At 56.0% G+C, this 15,171-nt stretch overlaps 1 protein-coding gene across 5 annotated transcripts in view; it reads left to right on the plus strand.

Moving 5' to 3' along the window:
• Positions 1 to 13,691, plus strand: part of L3MBTL1 (L3MBTL histone methyl-lysine binding protein 1) — a 34,273-nt gene extending 20,582 nt beyond the window's left edge. For 2 of the 5 annotated variants that reach the window (XM_088064400.1, XM_014260805.2), the window contains exons 10-23: positions 520 to 624; positions 1,391 to 1,526; positions 2,002 to 2,102; positions 3,124 to 3,275; positions 3,361 to 3,437; positions 3,803 to 3,888; positions 4,444 to 4,554; positions 4,822 to 4,936; positions 5,186 to 5,285; positions 6,159 to 6,356; positions 6,618 to 6,664; positions 7,374 to 7,531; positions 8,158 to 8,220; positions 9,150 to 13,691. In XM_088064400.1, the coding sequence (XP_087920526.1) occupies positions 520 to 624; positions 1,391 to 1,526; positions 2,002 to 2,102; positions 3,124 to 3,275; positions 3,361 to 3,437; positions 3,803 to 3,888; positions 4,444 to 4,554; positions 4,822 to 4,936; positions 5,186 to 5,285; positions 6,159 to 6,356; positions 6,618 to 6,664; positions 7,374 to 7,531; positions 8,158 to 8,220; positions 9,150 to 9,284 (1,584 nt within the window). In that variant the 3' untranslated portion in view covers positions 9,285 to 13,691. Of the gene's footprint in view, positions 1 to 519; positions 625 to 1,390; positions 1,527 to 2,001; positions 2,103 to 3,123; positions 3,276 to 3,360; positions 3,438 to 3,802; positions 3,889 to 4,443; positions 4,555 to 4,821; positions 4,937 to 5,185; positions 5,286 to 6,158; positions 6,357 to 6,617; positions 6,665 to 7,373; positions 7,532 to 7,698; positions 7,836 to 8,157; positions 8,221 to 9,149 lie in introns of those variants that run through there. The other 3 variants (XR_015774133.1, XM_088064402.1, XM_088064401.1) reach the window with 3 other exon arrangements.
• The last annotated feature ends 1,480 nt before the right edge of the window (positions 13,692 to 15,171 follow it).

Consider the following 15,171-nt stretch of genomic DNA (forward strand, 5'->3'; position numbering starts at 1 on the left):
TCCTCCTCCTCCTCTCTTCCTTGCTTCCCTGTTTTGCGGGACTCTAAGCAATAGCCAAGCTCCCGTTGTCAGCTGGAAGGGAGCGGGCAGCCTCCAGTTTTGATTTGCCCGGAGTCCCACTCCCCAGCAGGGTGCTGGCCCCCATCCCAAACACCCCACCTGTGCCTAGGACACTGCTCTGACTCTGCCAGGGTGGTGGAGCCTTTCCAGCCCTTCCTGGAAGCCAGGTGGGTTCTCCTGAGGCTGTGCAAACAAGTCAGGCCCGTGCCCCTCTCCCCTGGCTGCAGCTTTTACCCCAGGGACACCTTGCCCTGCCAATAGCAAGAGATGTAAATCCATAAGGAGGTGAAACACTGTTTTTTTCTATGGGAAAAAATTAAAATTTGGATGACAACATAACCTGTGGCCCACAGTCTCTTGGTCCCAGCAGCTCCCATTGCCTGGTGATTGCTCCCCTGGTGGGCTCCAGACCCAAATCCCTGTGTTGGTTTTACATTGTACTTTAATTTTTGTTTCCAGTACCAAGTAGCTTCCCAGCACAAGAATGGCTTTAAAGTGGGGATGAAGCTGGAGGGGATTGACCCGCAGCACCCATCTATGTACTTCATCCTGACAGTGGCTGAGGTAAGGAGCCTCCAGTGCCTGTATTCCTTGGCTCCTCCTGGCTTCCATTCACCCAGAGGCTCTGGGGCAGGGGAGGTGCTGCCAGCTGGCCCCTGGAGGAGACAGGGCCTGTTGCTGCAGGAGATGAGCTGCTGCTCCAGCACCACAGGCAAACAAGCAGGGAGTTCCCTGCCAGCTTGGAGGTTCAGGACACTGCGCTGTGGAGCTGTGTTGGTCTCTCTGTCACCCTGACACAGCATGGAGGGGGGGATTGTGGTGATGGCAACAGCTTATATCCCTAAGACAGGTCTGAGCCCTTGAGATGGAGGGTGTGGAGGCATCCCACTCCCTTCCTTGTGTCCATGCAGGTCCACTTGGCACTCAGCCATGTGGCAGCCAAGCCAGCCTTGCCTCACAGAGCTCCCCAGGCAGCCAGTGTGGCATTTAGCCAAAATCCCTGCACCAGCAGCTTCCTGGGCTGCAGAAAAGGGAGTCTTTGCACTTGCTGGATCCAGCAAGGTGATCCACCATGTCATTTAATGCACCAGCCTGAACATCCCTTCTTTGGGCTGGCTTGTGGTGGCTTTGCACTGACCTTGTTCCATGCTGGACACCCTTTGGGACTGGTTTGTGCCTCCCAGTTTGGGCACTGGCCTGTGATTGGCTTTTAGCTTCCCAAAGTGACCCATGCTGAGCTGGTGTGTGGGAGAGGAGAGGGTGTGATGCTCAGCCAGGGACAGCAGCAGGTCTCCATGGCCCTTTTCTTCTCCTGCCTCCCTGCTGGCAGGTGTGTGGGTACCGGATGCGTCTCCACTTCGATGGCTACTCAGAGTGCCATGACTTCTGGCTGAACGCTGACTCCCCTGACATCCACCCTGCTGGCTGGTTTGAGGAGACAGGGCACAAACTCCAGCCTCCCAAAGGTAAGGAGTTAATTTATCTCAGGTGCTGTGTCCTGCTGAAGGAGGGGGATGAAGAGTGGGCGAAATGTAGAGCTTGAGGTGGGGACAGGGTGGCTCCATGGGGCCGGGGAGGGATGCTGCCATACTGGGGGAGTTCCACAGGACAACATTTCAGGCACCCATCTCTGCTTGCTCAAATTTTGAGGCAAAGCCCTGTTGCTCTGGACCTCCCAGTGCCACCATCTGTGCCCCAGTGCATGCAGGACAGGAGGAGCAGCTGTGCTCTGGATTTCCACTCCTCTGCTCATGTTTCCTAACACCCCTTCAAAACCATCCATCAGCCCTCAGCCATGGGCTTTGGGCATCCCAGGGCTGCTGTAGATGCTGTGTGCCCACAGCAGGATATGCTGGCAGGGTGACAGTGGGTCAGGGATGGCCAGGCTCAACCTCACATCCTCCTAGCTGTGAACTCACTGCTCTCATTTCTCTTCCTGAGGGGTTGTAGGTTATAAGGAAGAAGAATTCAGCTGGACAAACTACTTGAAGTTAACAAAGGCTCAGGCAGCTCCTAAGCACCTCTTCATGGTCCGAAACACTGTGAGTAGCAACATCTCCTTCCTGCCAGAGCCTACAGGCTCAGCTGTGACTCTTCCCCTCCAGCTGAGCAAAATGCTTACACTAGCTCTGGGCTTTGCTTTGTCCATCCCACACTCCTCAAGCCCACAGTGCTCAAGACCCTGGAGTGTGTGGCACACTTTGCTGCTCAGGATCTGTAGCTTGGGCACTCATTTGATCTGCCCAGAACTGGTGCTGCTCTGATTCTGTTTCATCCAGGTTGATCTCATGTACAATTAAATCTGTTACAGAAATACTGGTGAGGAGAAGTAACTACTACTCTCACTCTCAACAATTATTTGGCTAAAAATGCATCACTTAATGTTTTATAAGTATGATTCCTTTGTCTCTGTTTTGTGTCTTTGTTGTTTCTGTGTCTGCCTATTTTTTTTACATGGAAGCTTGGGTAAGGAAAGTGGGAATATAGGAGAATGAAAATGCTGATGGTTCCTTTGTCAGCTGCAGAGGAAACTCACCCTACTGGCGAATCAGCCTCTCCAAGTTATTTATTGTGTCTAAACCCTGCTGTTCCTTGCTGCAACATCCCCACCAGTGTGTGTGTTTTGCACAGAATCTGGATCCAAGAAATAAAGGCAGGGAAGGGAGAAGGGCCCCATCCCAGATTCTCCTGCCATGCCTGAGGCTTTGGTTGCTGCTGACTGTGACCACAAACAACTGTTTTGGGACAAAATCAGAACTAGCATCAGTTGGAGGTTTTTTCTCTCTTGGAATTTGCTGCTTATAGAAGATCCTGAGGGTCTGAAGATCACTTTTCCTCTTTCTTTGTGTGGCCCAGCTGAGTTTCTTACCCCCTTCCTCTTTCCTTGCACAGCAGCACACTGCCCATGTGGGAGCCTGAGTGGTCCCAGGCCTGTCTGGAGGCCAGAGAGGGTCTGGTTTGCAGAGGGTTTGGGCAGGTGTCTCCTTGCAGCAGACATAGGAAGTGGTGAGGAAGGAGCTGGGGCTGCAGCTCTGAAAAAGCCCTGCCCCTCTCTCCTGCCAGCACGAGGCTTCCCCAGGCTTCAAGGTGGGCATGAAGCTTGAAGCCGTGGACCGCATGAACCCTTCCCTGATCTGTGTTGCCACAGTGACTGACGTGGTGGACAATCGCTTTCTGGTGCACTTTGACAACTGGGATGATACTTACGACTACTGGTGAGTGCACAGAGGCTCTTGGGGGGCCAGTGGTAGGGAGACATGCACAGAGGGCCCTCTGTAAGAGCTTGGGTATGTTTTCTAGGTGTGATCCCAGCAGTCCATACATTCACCCCGTTGGATGGTGTCATGAGCACGGCAAACCCCTCACACCTCCTCAGGGTGAGTCGGTGATCAGTCAGGGGCAGCCTGGGAGGAACCGGCTTCCCAGGGTGGTGTGGGGGACACAAACCTCATGTCAGGGCTCCTGTACACATGCTCAGGTGCAGCACAGTGCTTGTGTTGGGCCAAGCCTCCACTCAGAGATAGGAGGAGGACCCCAGCTGTCTGTGTACACACAGCTGTTTCTGCTTCCTTGTACTGTGGGTTTCGTGGTCCATGAGAAAATAGCAGCACTTCTTGGGTGTCTCTCAGGTTCCCATGCACCTGGCAGAGATTTGGTTAGCCCTCAAAGGCAGTGGGGCATCCTGGGGTACTTTCTGATTTCCTGCAGACATGGCTCACCTTCTGCATCTTCCTCCTTCCAGATTACCCTGATCCAGACAACTTCACCTGGGAAAAGTACTTGAAAGAAACTGGAGCATCTGCTGTCCCAGCTTGGGCCTTTAAAGTGGTGAGTGTCACATCATCTGCTCCAGCCCACCTGGGCAGGAATTTGGGTTTTCTTCCTTGTCAGGTCTCTGCTTTTGTGACAAGTCCAGAGATGCTCTGTTTTCTCCTGCCACAGGCCTAGGCTTTGGATCTACACTCAGGGTTCAGAAGTCAGGGCTATCCTGGGCAAATAGTTCAAAACTGGGAAAAATGAGGAGTATGACTGTACCCTCAGCTAAACAGGAACTGAGTGATGGGAAATAATTTAAGTTTGCTTGATTAGTTTTTGTCTCAAACTGCACCACCAGCAGCTGTGTCCAGCCAAGCATGGTTGCAATATAGATCCCCAAAATGTGTCTCTTAGAGACCTTCTTCCCTTGGGTACATCTTGTTAAAGACAGCTCAAATGCAGGGAGCCTGTTCCTGCTTTCTCCTGTTGCCACTGCGAGCTGGGATGGCTCTTCCCTGGCCAGGGCAGGGGTGGGAGCTGGCTCAAGGAGGACACAGTGCTGGGAAAGCTGCTGAGGGGACAAGAGCCTGAAACAGGGCTCTGCTCCCCCTGACTGGGCTCTTCCAGCGCCCGCCCCACGGCTTCCTGGTCAACATGAAGCTGGAGGCAGTGGACAGGAGGACTCCTTCCTTCATCCGAGTGGCCAGTGTGGAGGATGTGGAAGATCACAGGATAAAGGTGAGTGCTAGAGCATCAGTGCTGAGCCTGTGTCCAGGCACTGTGCTGGCTCGCTTCTGCCCTTCCCAGCTCACTGGGAGTGCTGTGTGGAAGCACAGTGTGCACAGGTGGGCAGGTCCCAGTGCCTGGCTCCAGGAGTGGAGAGCCTTGTTCTCTCAGTAGAACTGCACTTCTGCCCTGCTGCTCGCTCTCAACTCGGAGGGCTCCAGAGCTCCTCAGAGAGGTGTGCTGGCATTTGAAGGGTGACCTCTCTACTTGTTCCCCCAGGTCCATTTTGATGGTTGGAGCCACGTGTATGATTTCTGGATTGATGCCGATCATCCAGACATCCATCCCATGGGCTGGTGCTCAAAAACAGGACATCCACTGCAGCCTCCTCTCAGTAAGTGCTGCAGCTGTGTCAGTCCCTCCCCACAGAGCACACCAGATACCACTGTCACTGCACCTGCCCGTGCACAGAAATGGGAGGGCAGGTTCTGGCTGAGAATGGGCAGGGAGGAGAGGCCACTCCGTGGATTTGTCAGTTGGAAAAACCCTCCCTGTTTGGTGCAGGCAGGGAGCCCAGAGCCCTGGCTCTGCCTGGGCTTGCAGCCGTGACAGCCTTTCTCCTGTTCCTCTCCCCCGGCTGCAGGGCCAAAGGAACCGGCCTCCTCTGCCCATGGGGGCTGCCCAAGCCTGGGCTGCAAGAGCATCCCTCACTCCAAGAGCTCCAAGTACAGCTTTCACCACAGGTGAGCTCCCTGGCATGGCCTGGAGAGGCACAGCTCTTCCTCTGCTCCTCCTCACCTGCCACCCCCACCTGCAGCATCCAGCCCTTCTCTGCACTGACCCCACACCTGGCCCTGCCCCCTGCTCCCCCAGGGCAGCACCCCCCAGCTGGAGTAACCCCTGTGAGCCCCTCCTGTGCCTGTCCTGTGGCCCCAGAGCCCCTGAAGGTGTCCCGTGTGTCCACCTAGCACGGGCACCTGTGGATTGTGGAGAGGACAGTGAGTGTGCTGTTCACTGGCACCAGCTGGGAGGACGCTGTTCCCCCCACCCCTCTCTGATGCCTTTCCCTGTTCGGCTTTGAGCTGGGAAGTTCCAAGGAGCAGTGCATGGTTCCAGCTCAGGCAGTCGCTTGAGGGACCTTTTCCAGGGGAAACCAGGCTGGGTCTAGTGCTAACCCCAGCACTAAGCTGGTGTCAGGAGGAGCCTGTATGGTGGAGTAGCCATGAGGATGGGGAGGGTAGGTCTGCCTCCCGGAGGTTTTTCTGCTGGCCATGCTCCTGGCACAAGTTCACTGCTGGCTCTGAGGCTGGTCTGGATGCCTGTGGGGGCAGAGGATGATGGGGACTCTGGGAGCCCCGAAGAGCTGCTCCATCAGCATGCTGGTGCCTTGCCCAGGGATGGCAGAGGGCCAGGGTTTGTACCTGGAGGGACTGGCTGTGCCCTGCCCCTGCCCCCAACAGCCTGGCCTCAGCAATTTGCTCGGAACATCTTTCCTCTGCTTTCCATGGCCAGAGCAATGGCTGCCTGTGCTCGAGGGCAGAAGGGTGGCCCTGCTGGCTCATCCCCTGGTGCTGCTCCAAGCTGGGCCCAACGCTTGTGTCCCCTCTGTTCTCTAGGAAGTGCCCCACGCCGGGCTGCGATGGGTCAGGCCACGTGACGGGGAGGTTCACAGCCCATTACTGCCTCTCAGGGTGCCCGCTGGCAGAGAAGAACCAGGGCAGGCTGAAGGCCGACCTGTCTGACACCGAGGCCTCAACTCGCAAGAGGAGCCCCATGGGTTTCCCTCAGCGAAAGAAATCTCGGCACCACGGGAGGTAGGGGCACGGGAGGGAGGGCCCCTGGGCCACACTGCCCACCCTGGCAGGGCTCACCAGGCCGCAGAGGCTCCTTGGCCTCGGTCCTGCCGGCTCTGCTGGGCACCTCTCGCTTTTTCTTCCCATGGTTTCTGGCTTTGGCTGCCAAGCCTTTGGGTCAGGGTCCAAGGGGTCCCTGCTCTCACTGTCTCTGGGTGCTGGGGAGGAGGGTCCTGGGGCCAGTCCCAGCCCAGCCGGACATCAGGCTTCCTGTCTCTTTAGAGGGAGACCTCCAAAGTACCGGAAGATCCAGCAGGAAGACTACCAGAGTAAGTGCCATCCTCTGCCATGGTGTCATTGCAGGGCAAGGCTGGAGGAGCTGGGGTGGATGGGGGTGCTGGGGGCAGATCTGCCTTGGCTCACACAGATCTGCCCCAGTGAGGGGCTTGTGGTCAGCTGCAGGAGCTGACCATCGACAAGAGACATGTGGGCCTTGTGCCAGGGCTCACAAGCTCCCCTGGTTTGGCTCTGGGGTAATGGCTGGGAATCTTTGAGTGCTTCATGGCATGGAATTAGGATCCCCTCTATGGCCATGTATTTTCTGTGGTGCTTCGTCCTCTTGTGGATAGTGTGAAGTTGTGGGGAAGTTGTGCCCCAAAATTTGAGTGTGGTTGTGAAGTGCCAAATTCCTGCTGCCCCACAGAAACTGATGCTGGACAGTTGGCTTGGCATTTAGTTCTGATGCCTGACAGGGGCAGATGCCTGATGTGTATTCCATCCAGCATCCCTTTCAGCATGGGCTGTCCTGCCACCTACCCCACCACTGGGGGTGAGTGGAAAATAAATGATTAAAGGTCATGAGAACAAGGCCAAGCCAAGCTTGTCTCAACTTCTTTCCCCAGTATCCCTAATCCCACCCAACTAAACACTTGGATACACTGACACCCTGTTGACTCAAGAGACAGCCACTAGCTCTTGATACCTGAATGGGATGATCCCATCCTTTACCTCGTATCACATGCTGTGCTTTATCCCCAGCTATTTCTTCAGACAACATGCACCAGTCGCTCTTCATGTCCGCCCTGTCCGCCCACCCCGACCGCTCCCTGTCCCTGTGCTGGGAGCAGCACTGCAAGCTGCTGCCAGGGGTGGCTGGCATCACAGCAGCCACGGTGGCCAAGTGGACCACTGATGAGGTGAGGTGTTTGGACAGCTCTGTGCTGGCCCCTGATGTGCTGGGAGTGCCCTGCCTGGCTGTGCAGCACCGTGGCACACGCACCAGGCACTTCAGCGGCCATGTCCCTGGGCTAGCAAGGAGGGGTCTGCCAGACATGTTGTCAGCTTTTCTCACTTTCTTGGGCAGCCATGGTGACCCCTGTTAAGGCCTGAGTAGGTGGAGGAGCTCTGGCACCAGCTCCAGTAGCCCCTGCCTGCTCTCAGGCACTGGCAAAGGCTGCCCTGGGCAGTGGTGGAGTCACCATCCCTGGAAGTGTTCAAAAGGTGTGTGGATGTGGCCCCTGGGGACATGGGCTAGTGGTGGCCTTGGCAGTGCTGGTCAGTGGTTGGCCTCAATGATCTCAGAGGGCTCTGCCAACCTGAACAATCCCCTGATGTTCCCATTCCCCTCCGTGTGCCCCTCTCAGGCCAGTGCCTGTACCCAGGGCCAGGGGTGGGCTCTGGCATGGGAGAGCAAAGCAACTGCAGCCTCTGCCCCAAGAGCCCCATGGCACCTTTCAGGGCTCAAAACAGGAGGATGTGGGCTCAGGGGGGCCTCCAGCAAGAAACTTTGCTCTGTCTTGACATTTCTCTCATTTATTCCAAGGTTTTTAGCTTTGTGCAGACTCTGACGGGCTGTGAGGACCAAGCCAAGCTCTTCAAGGATGAGGTGAGAAGGGCTGGCAGATGAGAGCAGGTGGTCAAGGACAGCTGTTTGCCACCAGGGCCAGGAGGAATTGGCCAGTGGCCTTCCTGCAGTGGCTTGCTGCTGGATGCTGAGGCCACATCCAGCACCTGGCAGCGGTCCTGCCCTGCAGTCCCACTGCATGGGGGTGTGCAGCCATCTGGCTGTGCCCATATGGGGCAGGAGGGGAGCTGCTGACCCCCAGGGAGCTGTGCTGCTCTGTTCTCCCAGCATGGGAGAACAGGGTCCCCCTGAGGGGATGCAGATGTGGGCAGGAGGAGGATGGTGCTGCCTTGAGAGCACCATTGCCTCCTGAGGGGAGCTGCTCCTCCTCACCCTCTCATCCTTCCCCCTCTGCCCCTCTGACCAGCACAGCAGTTGGGTGGCACTGCTGCCTGTCAGGCTCGGTGTTTTTGGACCCTCTGTGGGCAGACATGTGGGGTGGCTCTGACACCTGGGGCTGATCCTGGGCGCTCTGGGTACAACCACTGTACAATTCCCTATCTGGGAATGGCCCCTGTGCTTTAAGGGTGCTCAGGCAAAGCTGAGCCGGGGCAGTCCCTGAACGTGGGTGCTGGTCCCTGGAGCAGGGAATGGATGGCTGCCTGCCCAGAGCAGGTTGTGATGGCTCTGTGCTGTGCCCGTGGGGCTCTCCAGCACAGAATCCCAATCTGGCTGCAGTGTAAGCTCCTGGCATGGCCCCTGGAAGGGCTTCTCCCCCTCTGCCCTGTTCCTGGGCACATGAGCTGCCAGCTGGGGTTTCCCCTGGATAGTGTGGGAGTGCTGTAGGTGGCCCCTGCCCTGCTCCCTGGGGTTACCTGTGGCTTCTGCCCAGGTCATGCTGGTGCTGGCTGTCCCCAGGAATGCCAGCCCAGGTTTGCAGTGAGTGCCTTTGTCCCTGCTCTCCTCCCCAGATGATTGATGGCGAGGCGTTCCTCTTGCTGACGCAGGCTGACATCGTCAAGATTATGAGTGTCAAGCTGGGCCCGGCACTCAAGATCTACAATGCCATCCTCATGTTCAAGAATGCTGATGACACCTTGAAGTGACTTCTCTTGGCCCAACGGGGACAGTCCCTCATCACTGGTGCTGCCAAACTGTCTGGTCAGGACAGAGATTCCCCCAGCCGACCGCAGCTTGTCACGTCCTGCTCGTGTCCTCCCACGATGCCACATCTCCACTCTCCCACCAATCCATCTCCCATCCTCTTCCTTCCGTGCTGCCCTTCTGCAGTGCTGGGCCCAGGCTGGCCCCAGGCCTCGGGGGCGGTTGCAGGGAAGGAGCGTGGACGTGGCCCTGCCCCATTTAGCGCCACAGTTCCCCCCACGTCCTGCTGTGCCTGCCCTGGGTAAGGCGTGCTGAGGCCAGGGGAGCACTGTGCAGGGTGTCACCGTGAGGGGCTGGCACCTACTCCAGTCACCCAGGCAGGGGAAGGGACTGACTGCCTGCATCCATGCTCATACCTGCTTAAAGGCTGCTCTTGCCTTTGCTCAACAGCTGAGGGAGATTTGGGGTTTTTCCCTCTCTGTGATCCCCTGGGGGTACTTGTGCTAACACCGTTTCCAAGGGACGTTCAAGGGACGTTCTTGAGGAGTTTCTGCTCATTTTGCCTTTTTCTCTGAATTCTTTTGACTTTCCCTTTATAAGGCTGGTTGATGACTGCTTTGCCCCTGCACTGCACTGCAAACCAGTGACCACCTCTTGTCCCTTCAGTGAGCAGCTGTCCTGGCTGCTGCTCTGCCCATGACCAGCGCCTGTGCTTTATTCCTTTTTCCTGGAATGCAGCAGCCCCAGAGCCCTGCCAGGCCAGGGCTGGCTGGGTGCAGAAAAGGCTCCATTTCTTCTTGAGTTTCAGACTCTTTTGTCCAGCACTTCTCTGGGAGAAAGGATGCTTGGATTGCACCTATTCAAGAGCCATCTACAAAGGAAGTTGGGCCCTCTTTGGTCCTTGTATTAGGAGCAAGGCCTTCTTTAGAGTGGAGACAGCTGCCAAGGACGAGAAGCATCCATTGCTCCAACAGGCTGATCCACAGTTGCTTCTGATGGCATTCCTGAGTTGGCTCAGTCGATTCTGCCAAGCTGCCTTCTCCCCCCTCTTTGCCCTCACAAGGCATCCAGGTTTTGCTGTCTGAAGAGCAGGATCTTCTGCTGTCCCTGGATCCCTTACCTGCAGAGCTAAAAGAAATCTAGCACTTAGTTGCTTTGTTTCTGTCCTTTTCAGAAGATAGCACCTTTCCAACAGGGCCACAGGCAGTTTGGGAATGCTCTTGTAACATTGTCCCTTGTAATGGAGGAGGGACCAAAGAGCTGCAGAGCCAGAAAAACCAACATTCCTGGGGGTCCTGGCAGAGTCCCAGCAGTTTCTGATAAGCCCCTGTGCCTCCTGGCAGTCCCCACACTGCTTTCCATGGTCCATCACCCTGCATGCCTGATGTGGGAGCTGTTGCAGCAGGGGGTGGCCGTGCAGTGCTGGAGGACAGCCACCTGCCCAGGGACCCAGTCTCAGGTCCACTTCCTTTGCCATTCCCAACAATGACATTCCAGTAATAAAAAAATTTCCTCCCTTTCCCACTGCCCAAAGACAGGGGTGCAGAGATGTGAGCAAGTGCACCAGCAATGTGTCCTGGAGTAGCGCTGCCTTGGGAGCCACTGTCACATCTGGGTCAACCTGTTGAGGCTTCCCATGGAAATGTAGCATTTTGAATCTATTATTGAATATTTGGGGTCATGTCTGACCTGCTCTTGAAACATCTGCTGCTTGCTCTTCACGCAGGACTTGCAACTTGTCCATGTCTTTGTTTTGTCATTCCTTGGGTTTGATTTAGGCAGCTTTCCCCCTCCTTTCCTTCTTTATGTCCTTGTATCTCTTCAAGCACTGCAGTTTGGCCAGCTGTGGAGAGAGAGACTGGGAGCTGTGTCCCTGGGTCCCAGAGTCACTGCCTGAGCCACCCTTCATCTGCAGGAAGTGGTGTGGAAGTTGGTCTCTTCAGCTGATGGAGAGTCTCTTTCTGGGCCACTGTATGCTGGGGGAGAAGAGGAGGAGCCCTGGGACTTTCAGCCCAGGCTGTGAATGGTGCTGAGACTTTTCCAGGTGTGATCTGGAATGAAAAGGCTCCCTCACACTGGACACAGCCCTTGAGCTGGCAAGGACCCATCTTAGGAAAGCATCCTGTTCTCATCTGCTGTATTCCCATGTGTGAAGTCATTCCTTCTGCTGGGGAAGGGACTGAGCACCGTCCCAGGGTGCTGGGAGAGGAGCTGCTGCCCAGGCATCAGATCTGAAACTACTGTGAAGGAGGGAGAGCCTTGTGTCTCACAGGGCTGCCTGGGAGAGCAGAGGTGGCGAGGAGCTCAGAAGATCCTGCTGAAGGGGAAGAGGAGCCATGAGCCAAGCCCTGGCTGCCCCCCAGGGCTGGGTACAACCAGCACCACTGGCTCTTGCTCTGCTGTTGGGTGCAGCCAAGCCGAGCTCTGCCTGGACACCAACCACACAGGCACAGGTGCATCCCCACACTGCCAGCCAGGCAGCGCCCGCCCTGCGCTCTCCTCACCTCCCTCTTAGAAACAGACGTGACCTGGACCAGACTGCCAGGGTGCTGCCCCCTCAGCTGGCTGCAGAGCTGGAGCCCAGCTCCCCACTGGTCTGAGCTCTGTGCTGGGAGCAGCAGTGCCACTGGAAGGGTGATGGGAGGCTGTGTCACACACCTGCTGAATTGAGCATCACTTCCTCAGCCTCTCAGGCTGATGTACCTGTTGGGGTACAAAGCTGCTGGATTTGTCTGGGTGAGGGAGTTACAGGGTTTGTAGGTGGTCAAGGGCTATTTACTGTTAAAACTTACAACCTTCTGTGTCCTTTAAAACCAAACCCAAAGCATTGTGTACGTGTGGATGGGTGATTGTGGGAGCACCCTGACACCATTCCCCTGCTGTTGGTGTGTTGCTGTTTTAGGGTGGGGGTCTCTGGGGCTGTGGACGCAGCAGACACCCATCCCAGGGTCTCATGTGATGTGTCCTCTGTGAGCAGTTGTCCCTGGTCCCAGCAGGGAGGGCAAGAGAAGGAAAGTTTGCTGCACCCCTGGCCTTGGTAGGTCCTTCATCCCCACAGAGCACTGAGTGGGAGTCCTCCCTCAGGGACTGTCAAAGACAGCTGTGACCAAGGCAGAAGCACCAAAGTTTTCTGTCCTTCCCCTGTTGCCTGACCATATTCCTTACAGGGACATTCACTGCCGTGTCACTAAGAGCCAGAGAGGACAGTGGGCTGGGTCTGGCCCACAGGTTCCCCTCTGGGACCTTTCTGAGAGATGTGACTGCAGCCAGCATTTCTAAGTCAATGAAGAATTCTTCAAGTCGAATGTTTTTCTGAGTGGAGGTCCCCAGGTCTCTGTTTCTGCCATTCCTGCCCCTGCAGCTGGTGTTGGCAGGGCTTAGCTGGAACCATGGGAGAAGTCCCACTGCATGCTCCAGCCTCAGCTATGGGGTGTCTTCTAGGGGGGCTGGTCTGTGCCTGACTCCGGGTGCGTGGGGGCAGTTGGAGCCTCTTGGGAAACTGTGTCCTCCTCCTCGTGGAAATGGGCAGCACTGGGACAGTGCAAGCCAAGGTCTCCATTTCCAGGAGAGCAGCCAGCCTGGAGCTCAGCAGGGAGTGCGGCTGTGCCTGCCCACCAGAGCACAGCCGCCTGCCCTCGCCTTCCTCCGCTGCTTTCCGTGGCGATCACAAGCACTTTCAGAAGAGAAAAGCACCTTCCAAATGGTGTAGGAGGGCTGGGGGCTTAGGGCAGCTGCTGCCTGCAGGGGCACATCTGGGCCTGTGGTGCAATGAGGGTGTTGGAGGAGGGAGCCAGGAGAGGGGTGTGACTTTGCCACTGGGGTTCTTCGCTCCTCATCCTCCAGGAGAGCTCCTCGATGTAGAGAGGGAAAGACAGGAGGGCTGCAGTTTGGCTTCCTTCTTCCAGCCCAGCCTTTCCCTCTGGGGCCTGAGGTTCACTTGTCCTTGGAGGGAGAAATAGGGACCATATTATGGAGGGAGTGTGATTATGATAACAAAAGCTTTTTTGCACTTTCATTCATTTTGCACTCTTTCTTAATTTCTTTTTTTCTGTGTTTTTGATATTGGCGCCTCCTCTCTGTGTTTTCATAATGAAAATCCTGTTGTAGCCAGTGCAGCTATTCTGGAACTGTGTGTCCTGAATGTACAGAGATATAAAGGCTCTATATATATAAATTTATAGTGCTACAAAAGTAAATTTATATATATAGATGATGGTGTGATGTGTTTTGTCAGTGTTTTAAAATAATAAACGAATGTGAGCAACAGAGGCCTGCGAAGCAGGAGTGGTCACTGTGCTGTGGGACCGGTCACTGCAGGGTTGGAGCTGTCACTGTGCCACAGGGCAGTGGGAGCAAACGCTGTGCAGTGGGGTAGCAGGAGCCGTCACTACATGGTGGGGGAGAGGTCACTGCAGTGGTCACTGCTTGGGAGCAGTCGCTGCGTGGCCAGCGTGGTCAGTGTGCAGCAGGTGAGGTCAGTGCAATGGTCAGTGCAGTGGTCAGTGCAATGGTCAGTGCAGAGGTCAGTGCAATGGTCAGTGCAGAGGTCAGTGCAATGGTCAGTGCAGTGGTCAGTGCAGAGGTCAGTGCAATGGTCAGTGCAGTGGTCAGTGCAGAGGTCAGTGCAGAGGTCAGTGCAGAGGTCAGTGCAATGGTCAGTGCAGTGGTCAGTGCAGAGGTCATTGCAATGGTCAGTGCAATGGTCAGTGCAATGGTCAGTGCAATGGTCAGTGCAGTGGTCAGTGCAATGGTCAGTGCAGAGGTCAGTGCAGAGGTCAGTGCAGAGGTCAGTGCAGAGGTCAGTGCAGTGGTCAGTGCAGAGGTCAGTGCAGAGGTCAGTGCAGAGGTCAGTGCAATGGTCAGTGCAGAGGTCAGTGCAGAGGTCAGTGCAATGGTCAGTGCAGAGGTCAGTGCAATGGTCAGTGCAGAGGTCAGTGCAGAGGTCAGTGCAGAGGTCAGTGCAGAGGTCAGTGCAATGGTCAGTGCAGAGGTCAGTGCAGAGGTCAGTGCAGAGGTCAGTGCAATGGTCAGTGCAGAGGTCAGTGCAGAGGTCAGTGCAGAGGTCAGTGCAATGGTCAGTGCAGAGGTCAGTGCAGAGGTCAGTGCAATGGTCAGTGCAGTGGTCAGTGCAGTGGTCAGTGCAGAGGTCAGTGCAGAGGTCAGTGCAGAGGTCAGTGCAATGGTCAGTGCAGTGGTCAGTGCAGAGGTCAGTGCAGAGGTCAGTGCAGTGGTCAGTGCAATGGTCAGTGCAGAGGTCAGTGCAGAGGTCAGTGCAGAGGTCAGTGCAATGGTCAGTGCAGAGGTCAGTGCAGAGGTCAGTGCAGAGGTCAGTGCAGAGGTCAATGCAGAGGTCAGTGCAGAGGTCAGTGCAGAGGTCAGTGCAATGGTCAGTGCAGAGGTCAGTGCAGAGGTCAGTGCAGTGGTCAGTGCAATGGTCAGTGCAGAGGTCAGTGCAATGGTCAGTGCAATGGTCAGTGCAGTGGTCAGTGCAGAGGTCAGTGCAGAGGTCAGTGCAGAGGTCAGTGCAGAGGTCAGTGCAGAGGTCAGTGCAATGGTCAGTGCAGAGGTCAGTGCAGAGGTCAGTGCAGAGGTCAATGCAGAGGTCAGTGCAGAGGTCAGTGCAGAGGTCAGTGCAGTGGTCAGTGCAGAGGTCAGTGCAGAGGTCAGTGCAATGGTCAGTGCAGAGGTCAGTGCAGAGGTCAGTGCAGAGGTCAGTGCAATGGTCAGTGCAGAGGTCAGTGCAGAGGTCAGTGCAGAGGTCAGTGCAATGGTCAGTGCAGAGGTCAGTGCAGAGGTCAGTGCAATGGTCAGTGCAGAGGTCAGTGCAGAGGTCAGTGCAGAGGTCAGTGCAGAGGTCAATGCAATGGTCAGTGCAGAGGTCAGTGCAGA

This window comes from Pseudopodoces humilis, chromosome 19 (genome assembly GCF_049639895.1).
Source record: "Pseudopodoces humilis isolate 2021_Gansu_Grassland_sample_001 chromosome 19, ASM4963989v1, whole genome shotgun sequence".
Classification (NCBI taxonomy): Eukaryota; Metazoa; Chordata; class Aves; order Passeriformes; family Paridae; genus Pseudopodoces; species Pseudopodoces humilis.